Source organism: Podarcis cretensis (assembly GCF_951804945.1).
Source record: "Podarcis cretensis genome assembly, chromosome: 13".
Classification (NCBI taxonomy): domain Eukaryota; kingdom Metazoa; phylum Chordata; class Lepidosauria; order Squamata; family Lacertidae; genus Podarcis; species Podarcis cretensis.
In genome coordinates this window covers 16184610-16194164 of record NC_137182.1, presented here as the reverse complement: position 1 = coordinate 16194164, position 9555 = coordinate 16184610, and the positions used below count along the sequence as shown (strand labels likewise).

Below are 9555 nucleotides of genomic sequence, written 5' to 3'. Positions count from 1 at the left end.
ATTCTCCTATGATCTCTCAGGCCTCAGAAACAGGCATGATCTTCTGCTTTTGATTTAGCCCAGAATGGGCTATTTAACCTTTTTAAAAAGGCGACAGGTCATTCCTTCCAGCTCATAATGCCATGACCACTGTTAAAATGGCAGGATGTTGGCTGTATCTCCATAAACAATATTCATAATAAACACTTCCAACATTTGATTCAATATTTGGTTCAGGCAGCCAGATCTGAGCTCCACCTCCTATCCTGGACTTCTTCTATATTGCCTTGGACAAATCACACCTCCCCTTACCCCAAACCTCTGTTCTCCAACTGTAAAAATTGGAACAATAGTAACCCAACCAAACAAGCGAGAAACGGTTTGCTTTGACAGCACATATGGTAAAGGAAAAAATTGTAAGGTACTATGGACAAGTTAAGGGTGATCTAACAACTAATGTGTCTTCTATATTAGGAAGCCAAAACAATGGCTTAAAGCGGCCTGTCCCAATTAATTTCCCATTAAAACTTTAAATAATGGCATCCAAATGTCACCTGGAAAAATGATTCACAATATTCTCCACCTAGGGAGAATATCTTGAATTATTTTTCTAGAAACCACACCAGAATCATTACGCTGACATGTCCTTCAGTTTATTAGAACTCTTAGCATGAATCTGTATATCTTTTTGTCACAATGTGACTGTGTTTTCCTTTTACAACTCCTCGCCACTTCTCCCTCCACCCACAACTAGTCTTCCCTTTAGAAGACACTCAAAATAATAGTTTTAACAAGTCAGATGCAGTTTTGCAAAAAAAGTTATCCCATGAATGCTGGATATTGTTCCGATGTTGTTGTTTTTTAAAAGAACCCCACTCAGAGACCCCTTTGATTACACATAATTTAAAGAAAGAGCACACACTACATTAGAGCTATCTTCAAAAACAGTATGAGGTTTTGAATTTATTCTGATTAAATCACCAAAAAAAAAGAAAAGAAAAGGTCCATTGTCATATATATATATATATATATATATATATATTCATAATCTATATATATATGTATATACATACACACACACACACACACACACACGCACCCACAAAATGGAAATAACTTCTTGCATTCTGATTTCGGGGGGGTTGGGGGTTTCTGTCCCATTCCACAAGTCCTTAGGGGGGGAAAAAATCTCCCCTGTTCCATCACTCTCCCAATTTGGGAAAAGCTTTCTCTTGTTGTCTGCTGAGTTCGTTCTCTTTCAAGAGTTTTTGGTTCTCAGCTCTCAACCTGCCCAGTTCCTCCTCTAGCTGACTTACCCGGGGGTCTTCCGTCGAGTCCCCCAAGAATTTCTTGTTCTCCATCCGCAGCCGGTTGTTCTCTTCCTCCATCCTGGAGAGACACTTCTCCAGCTCCAGGTACTCTGTGATCAACTCCTGCTTGCTCATGTTCTGGAGGCTTTCGACGTGGTACTTCTCGTAGGTCTCGGAGAAGTCCTTCTGGAGAAACTCGCTGCCGTCGCCTCCCATCCCGTCGCTGCCGCCGCCTTCCTCCTCCACGAAGAAGTCTTCCTCGCTGGTGTCCTCCGACTTGGCGGCTGTCTTCTTAGGGAAAAGGCCGGTCTTCAAGTCTGGCTCTTCCTGGTCGTGGTCCTCCATCAAGAACTGTGTGGTGTTGTACGGGGCGACGGGCTGCCCCTTCGCGAACATCTCTGCCCGCAGCCTGGAGGCCCGTTGGCTCTGCTTTTCGTCAAACTTCTTCTTCTCCTCCCAGCTGAGCTTGTAATAAGGTTTCCAGTGCCTCTTCTTCTTGGAAGGACGCCTCCTGTGCTTCTTCTTGACCAGCTTCTCCTCCTCCTCACCTTCAGCTTGGGGCCTGAACCTCTGGCCAACAGGCCCGGAATAGCCTTGGCACTGCAAGCGGAGCTGCTCTCCATCACATGGCTTTTGGACGTCCGCAGGTGTGCCACAGTTCTGGTCCTCAACCTCACCGCCGACGGCTCCCTCTGGGGCACCCAAACTTCTCCCAACCGGAGGAACCGCATGTTCTGCATCACGGCAGGCTTCTTCGCCTCCGCTCATGGGGCTGCCATCCTGCTGCTTGGTCTCTCTCGGCTGCCACCTACCGTCCATCGCTTCTCCTTGGAGCACTTCTCGGCTGGCGGGTGGAGACACCAAAAAGGGCCCCTCTCCACTACTGGCATCCCTGCAGGGGGAGAAGGGAGAAGTTTTGCCATTGGGTTGCTGCTGGCTGGCAGAGAGGGCAGCGTCAGCCATTGTTGGCAAGCCAAGATTTGGATTTCGGGTGCTGTTGTTCTCAGTCCAAAGGGGCTGGTTCCCTCCTCTTCCTCCTTCAAACCTGCAACTGTCTTTAACTCTTTAGGTCCTGCTGTTGTGGCGGCCAGCTTTTAAAGTTCGCAGGAAACAAAGGCCCTTAACCCTTCACGAGCTGGCCTTCATTTATAAACCTTTGCAGTCCTCTAGGGCCACTTCAGATCGGGATCTCACAAGTTGCCACTGTTAACCCTTGCAGAAGGAGATCAGCAGCAGTCTTGTCGTCCGAAGGCCTTTAGGCCTGCATTACCCTCGCAGTGTCGGCCAGGGGCTGAAGAACCAGTTCTCCCCACCAGCTAGCACCCTGTCTCTTCACATCAACAGCTGCATGGCAACTCTGCACATCTGGAAACAAAAAAGTTGGGGATGGAGAGATATATGAGCTAGGACAGGACCCAGGGCAACAAGAATAACTATGCCCCCTTGAGAGCAACTTACAAACAAAATCCTAGAGATGAAAAAGGAAACTGGGGGGTTAAGCTGCAGGCAACGAAGAGTTAAACTGTCTCAATCCAGGCACTTACGGGTTAAAGGGGATCCAGTTCCAGCACCGCAGGAGTTAAGCGCTGTCCCGATGCCAAATGTTATTCCTTCCTCTCACCAGTTCAGATCCAAATAATCAGCTGGAGGAGAAGAAGAAAATCCGGCCCAAGCTTTCAACAATTAAAAATAATATTCCAGTACAGCATCGAAAGGGTTAAAAGAGAGCTCCACCTTAGACAGCAAATTGCGAAGTCAGCCGGGAAGGGGTTAACTTCTCCACGCATACCCAACGTTCGAACACCCACCCCCTCGCAGTTGGCCCCGCCCCTCCCCAGGGCTCTTTCCTCCCTTACTCGAGCGCCTTCTGCTCTCAACTGCTACTCCCCGCTCGCCGCCTCGCCTTATATAAACGAGCCAGCCCCCACGTCGGAGTGCGCAGCCGCCTCTCAGATCCCTTGTCCCAAGGTATCTCGGGATTTGTGGTTTCCCTTTCCGATCGATTGCACAGTTCGCTCTAGCCACAACGACTACGATTCCCAGAACCGCGGCGTGACGGCGTTCGTCAGCCAATCAACCATTGGGTAGGGTTGGACGAAGAACGAGACGCTCTCTGATAGGGCTGCTAAACAACTAAGGCATGAATGGCTATACTGGACGCCTTTCATTCGTGGCTTAGCCAATTAGAGGTGGATAGTAGGAGGCGGTGGAGGAGGTGGGAAATGGAATATACCATCAGTTTACGCGGGGGTTGAAATCTCCCCCGGGGGCCGAACAGCTTCAAATGGTCCTCACGGAGCACATATTAAGAGGAATATCACCTTATAATATTTATTTTTCGTAATGGGGATGGTGGAAAAAAGATTGGTGATTCTCCCCACAGGAAAAAAAATGGTACGGCCCAAAAAGTAGTTCGAGGCTATTTTTGAAGATTAAGAGGATTCCGTAACAGCTCAGCGATTTAAGACAGCGGAATTTCAGTAACAGGTCGAGTATTTGGAAAGAGAAGAGATGTCATCGGGTGGCGAACAGGATCTGGATGAGAAAGGTTTGTAGGAAGCTCCTGCAGGCGGAAGGACACTTCATTGTTTAAAGAAACACATGCTGCGTTAACCTATGACGGTGACTGAGCCGTGTGGAAGGAGTTGTAAACAAACCGAAGTCGGAAACGAGTTCCGTCTTAAAGGGACAACGCCAGCTCTCCCGTTAGATCAAATGATGTAATAGGAGGCCTGGGAAGGCTGTGTGGACTAGTGGTTAAAGACTTGGCAGCCTGGGCTCTTCTTTATGTTGTTGCTGCTGCTGCTTGCTACTGCTGCTTCCTCTGTAGAAGATCTATGTGAGTTGCAGCAGATTAAAGTAGAGGGTATTTATTAGCCAGATCCTCCTGTTTCTGACAGCTGAGATGCAAGGGAAGGTGGGGAGGGGTTAACCTCCAGGAAGGTTCAGACCTTCAAGCCTTATTGCATGACGTGGAAGCACGCCCCTAATGTCCCAGATGTTTAGGAGCATGCAAAAGTCGGGATGGTAGTGGGAGAGGCAGCTGCACTCTGCACATGGTCAGAGGCCCCTTCACCTTCCGCGTTGCTTTGTGCATTTCCAAATCCTGCGGGCCTTCGGATTTAAGCAACAGCATTTGCAACTGAGCTAAACCTTGGAAAGCCATCAGCTCTGGCTCCGCCCAGCCCTTGCTTCCACACAAGGCACGATTGTGGTAGCAGAGTACCTGCTTTGCATGCAAAAAGGCCTGGAGTTGTTGTTTTTCCAATCGCTGGCATTTTTCAGGTAGGGCTAGGAAAGGCTGGAACCCTGGAGTGCTGCTGCCAGCTCGAGTAGACAGCACTAAGGTAGATGGACCCATATGGCCTGACTCAGAATAAAACAGCTTCCTGTGAGATCTGGACTGAGGGTTCTTCAAGAAAGGGTGTTATGGGTAGGGGCCTTCCTTTATGCACCTCGGCTGCTCAGGCAAAAATGGTATACGAATGCATAGGAAACAAAACCTTGATAAAACCAAAGTCCCATTTTGATTTAATGTTATTTTAAATGCAGTTTTAACACGCTGAGCATTCTTTAATTTCCCCCCATCATCGCAGAACAGTCCTGCGAGCCTGGGATGTTATAACCAAACCCAAATTGAGAGGCCATGCAACAGAATATCTGCTGCTGGGTTTTCCACCACAGGAACTTGCATCAGACAATAGGGATAAAGTGAGTAGGAGGTTAGATTCGGCATATTTGATCTTTTAAAAACCGAAGGCTTGCTTCTCCTCTTCAGCTTAAAAACCCAGGCTTTTTTAGAAGGCATGTTTTAATTAATTTGCAGGAAAGCTGAGAGCATGTAAAGTACTCTGGTCTGAAAGCAGCTAATACTGCTCTTGCACAAGCTTCTGCCAATTGCCCAAAAGATCCCTTGTGCAACCTTACTGAAGATCGCCAGGACAAAGGTGTAGGCAGGAAATAAAATCCCAAACCAGCTGATCAGCCTGTGAAAGTCACGCTTCCTAAACGCCTATGTTACAGACGGAGAAACTGAGGTTGGATAATTGCAGCTTGCCCGAGGCAATGGCGCCACGGCAGAAGCAATGCTTCAGTCCAGGTCAGATTTCAGCTCTCTTGTTATTGAACCACATGCGTTTTCCCACACCAGGTCCAGTCAGCCACCAGCCTTGGAGTAACTTTAAAGGAAGTATGATGTACTGACAGTGCTGTCCTAACCGTGCTTACTCAGAAATAAGTCTCGGCTAGTTCAGTGGGACTTAGTGGCTTGTCAGCATGTTCAGGACTGCAGCCTAAAACATTGTCAATGGCCTTTGACAGTTATTCTGTGTGGCTGTGGCAACCCTTCCTGGCCCAGGACATATCCCGCACAGAGACAGAGTGGTGTTTCTGGGGCTCAGTAGTTGGATTTAGATCTGGGAGAAGACTTCCCTCTGCTCTGTAGTGGGATTGCTGTGCAGCCTTGGTTATCTTTCTGTAAAATGGGAATAACAGTGCCCAGCCTCCTATGGGCCATGAGATGCAATAAAAACGTTACTGCCCTGTAAACATTTTCAGTTGAAGGCTATTAAAATCCACTGCACTGCCCCCCTCCGATTGTTCCAAATAAATTACAAAGCAAAATCAGCCCAGGTTTTTTACCCCAGAGACAGTTCCTCCTTTTCAAAACTTGCTCCTGGTCTCTGGCTTTCCAAAGGGGCCGTTCTATCAGTATATCTGACAGCAGAACAGAAAGTCTTTTCCTGATAGGCTGCTACTTTTTGGCTCCCTGAAATTTGGCCCGGCTCCTGCTTGGACAGGCCGTTCCCTCTTTGCAGGGCGAAGGAACGCCAAGCAGATGGCTGAACTCTTCTAAAGAACCATTCCCCTCCCTCCTGCCGCTTGCTTTCAGGTCTTTTGTTCCTGAAAGGGAACATGGGGTCTCCGCCTTGCTGGGCCTTCCAAAGAGCCTGTCTTTGGGTTTTTCCAGGGCACTACTAGTTTGGCATCCCATGTGCCCATCCTTTGCCAAGGATTTCTTGGTTCGTAGCAAGAGTAAAGCCAACTTGGTGTGTAGGAGCTCAGTCTAGGTCATAGCTGTCAACTTACAGATTTGAAAATAAGGGACCAGCAGCCTTGAAAATAAGGGATCAGCAGCCAAAACAAGGGATTTTAGTCAACCAGCAGCCCAACGAAGCCTCAAGCGGTGGTTCCCACAGCGCAGCAACCCGGCAAAGGGGATGCAGCAAGGGAAACCACCGTCACCTCTCCGCTGGGAAGCGCTGAGCAAAGGCGAGTCCCCAGGCAACACGGCCGATTTGATTGGCACAAAGCATGCAAGCTCCACCCCCAGTCATTCTTAGACTCCTTATTAGGTGAGCAACGCAGCCAGGCAACACAGTTGGAGCCTCCCTCCTCCCTGGCCGGCAGGCAGGGAGGGAGAGGAGCTGCTTCCTTTGAAACCCGGGAAATTTAAGGGACATCATCAATAAGGGACAGCAGCGGGACACGGCGCTGGGATAAGGGACTTTCCCGCCAAATAAGGGATGGTTGACAGCTATGGTCTAGGTAGATTCAGGCAGAGCTGACGGTGGAGAATTTAGTGTTTCACACCTGGGACCTCTGCAAACACAACTTCATCTAGGGTTACAAACTGCCCAGGGAGAACCAACAGACCGCCTAGGTGTGCCTTGAATATGTGCAGAAATCGCCTGCGAAACTTTTTCATAGCTTGGAGATAATGAGCTGTACTGGGTGCTAAGCGAGCTGCTGTTAAAAGCGCAACTACGAAGGTTGTTTCGAAAAGCTGGCAACCTTGATCTGTTAGGTTTATGCATCCATGTCCAGTGACAGCAGCCCATGTGCAGAAATGGGATTCAGCCTATGGACCTGTTGAATCAGGGGAGAGGGCGAAAAATTCCAGATCCCTTTATGGCACACAGGTTTTGGATACCTGGATCCTTCTGCTGTGCTCATGGTTCCTTGAAGCGAGGTCTCGCATGGAATGGTAAAACAGGAATAATAGATATTATTCTCCCTAATGTTTGTTGTGTGTTTCATCTTTTCCTGAAATCTCTGAAATGTGGCTCTCCTCTCTTAGCCCCTCCAAGTGTCCCCATTGTCCAGGGACATGCCAGACTTATAGATGCCATCCCGGTTTCTTATTTGATCCCGGAATATCCCGCTTTTCCTTAGGATGTCCCTATTTTCATTGGAGAAATGTTGGAGGGTATGGAGTTATGCAGTTCCTGAGCCCAGTGAGATAAGTAAATCTACAACCTTTAGAAGACATCTGAAGGCAGCCCGGTATAGGAAGTTTTTTTTAAAAAATGTTTTAATGTTTTGTTTTTATATATGTTGGAAGCCGCCCAGAGTGGCTGGGGGAACCTAGCCAGATAGATGGGGTACAAACATATTACATTATTATTATTATTATTATTATTATTATTATTATTATTAAAATAGGGACACCCCTATTTTCATTGGGACATCCCAATATTATTATTAAATAAATAGGGACACCCCTATTTTCATTGGGGAAATGTTGGAGGTCTGCCCCTCATAATTGTTCCCAGGCTGTAGCTCTCACAGGCCCAGCTATGCACCTTGACTCTTTTTGCCTGCCTTGAATATGCTATTGAACTCAGATCATGCCACCTATTTAGTAGGTTTGTTGGGGCCAATTATAATCATGACTGCTGAGGATTAAGGACTTCCTTGTCATGATAAGTTCCAGCACCTTTCCCCCCCTAGAAAAATAGCACTGGCTTTCTCCAATTTTTTTTGATATCTCACTTATTTACTTTTAAAGTTACTTTCCCATTTATATCCCAGTTTATGAACAACTGTCCTCAAAGTGGCAGGTGTGTGTGTGTGTGTATACAGTGGTAACTTGGGTTACATACGCTTCAGGTTACAGATGCTTTAGGTTACAGACTCCGCTAACCCAGAAATAGTGCTTCAGGTTAAGAACTTTGCTTCCGGATGAGAACAGAAATCGTGCTCCAGCGGCGCGGTGGCAGCAGGAGGCCCCATTAGCTAAAGTGGTGCTTCAAGTTAAGAACAGTTTCAGGTTAAGAACGGACCTCCGGAACGAATTAAGTACTTAACCCGAGGTACCATTGTATGTTTATATATTAGTGTGGTATTATGCAGTTTTTCCTCCACCCGTGCCAGGCTTGTGAGTTTTTCGCTGCCCACTCTTGGAGACAGTGCACTGGGCTCCTTGGGCCTTTGATGTGCTCCAGCAAGCTGGCTTTTTATATTTTTATGGAGGCCACACCTATTGCTCCAAAAGCATACCGGCGGGTGGTGATTCTCAGTGTGGTGTTTCTCACGCAGTGGATCAGGACCCACCAGTGGGCCTTGGGCCACTTTCAGGTGGGTCTCAGTGCCTGTTGCCCCCTCGCTTGTCTGCCCTGCCTCTTGCTTGGACCAATGCCAGCGCCAAAAATTCCTTGCATGCTGGTTAAAGGTGGCCAGGAGATGGAGATGTTCATTGAAGGGTCCAGAAGAAAGGCTTCCTTCCTCTGAGGGAAAAGGTCTGGAGGAGGTGTTAAAGGGAATTAGAAAGAGACGGAAAGTTAATATATAATAAGAATAGATACAAATTAATCGTTACTTAAAACAAACCGGGAATAGAAAGGAAGATGACGAGGAAGAAGTGAACATAAAAGGACAAGGGAGGAAAGAAACGTAGGCATTTTGCGGGGCGGGGGGGGGGGGGGCGGAGACATAATAAGGTAGAGGATGAAAGGAGAATGGGAGAAGAAATCACGGGAGATGAGGGGGGAAAAATCAACTTTGAGAGGCATAGAAGAAGCTTGGGAGGAGAAAATTAGAAAAGGTCTCCTCCATTTAGAGCCTCTGGCTCAGCAAATTCTGCTGAGTCACAATGCCCCCAGAGCAAATGTCTGTGCTTAACTTGAGGAAAGCTGAGCTGTGGAACTCCTTGCCACAGGAAAAAACGTCGCGGAAAAGAATCAGGCTCTTTTGATAGGGGGGATACCGTCGGAAAGTGAGGCCAGTTATTGCCCAACCCGGCCTCTACCTTCCACCATATTCTGACTATCTCTGCAGATAAATGTATGATATGGGTTGATTCCTCACGGTCAAAGGCCAGACTCCAGTTTCTGGAGCAGATTGTGGGAGCCTGGCAGCGATAGCCTTAAATTTTATTTCCAGGTGGCAGAACAGACATGGCATGGCCCTGACCAGTGTGTTCCTTTTTCTGATCTTACTTGGTTGAGAATGGAAGGGCACGGGGCGCAAAAGGATTTTTGGGGGG

The 9555-nt window shown here is 47.7% G+C and overlaps 1 protein-coding gene and 1 long non-coding RNA gene across 3 annotated transcripts; one reads left to right on the top strand and one right to left on the bottom strand.

Moving 5' to 3' along the window:
- Positions 1-610: 610 nt before the first annotated feature.
- HEXIM1 (HEXIM P-TEFb complex subunit 1) lies at positions 611-3100 on the bottom strand. Of its 2 annotated transcripts, none has more exons than XM_079949926.1 (2): positions 2834-3100; positions 611-2654 (listed from the first exon to the last, which is right to left on the bottom strand). In XM_079949926.1, exon 2 carries the CDS (start codon positions 2250-2252, stop codon positions 1182-1184), a length of 1071 nt encoding a protein of 356 aa, XP_079806052.1. In that variant the 5' UTR covers positions 2253-2654; positions 2834-3100; the 3' UTR covers positions 611-1181. The 2 variants fall into 2 exon arrangements, with proteins under 2 accessions (XP_079806052.1, XP_079806053.1); XM_079949927.1 differs by having other exon boundaries at positions 611-2181.
- Positions 3101-3299: 199 nt separating this feature from the next.
- LOC307201087 lies at positions 3300-9055 on the top strand. The gene is made up of 2 exons (XR_013832516.1): positions 3300-8579; positions 8628-9055. It is a non-coding gene; the product is annotated as an uncharacterized lncRNA (long non-coding RNA).
- The last annotated feature ends 500 nt before the right edge of the window (positions 9056-9555 follow it).

Bases quoted from the DNA above. Each gene is read 5' to 3' on its own strand.
- HEXIM1 (XM_079949926.1), bottom strand. From the start codon at position 2,252: ATGGCTGACGCTGCCCTCTCTGCCAGCCAGCAGCAACCCAATGGCAAA.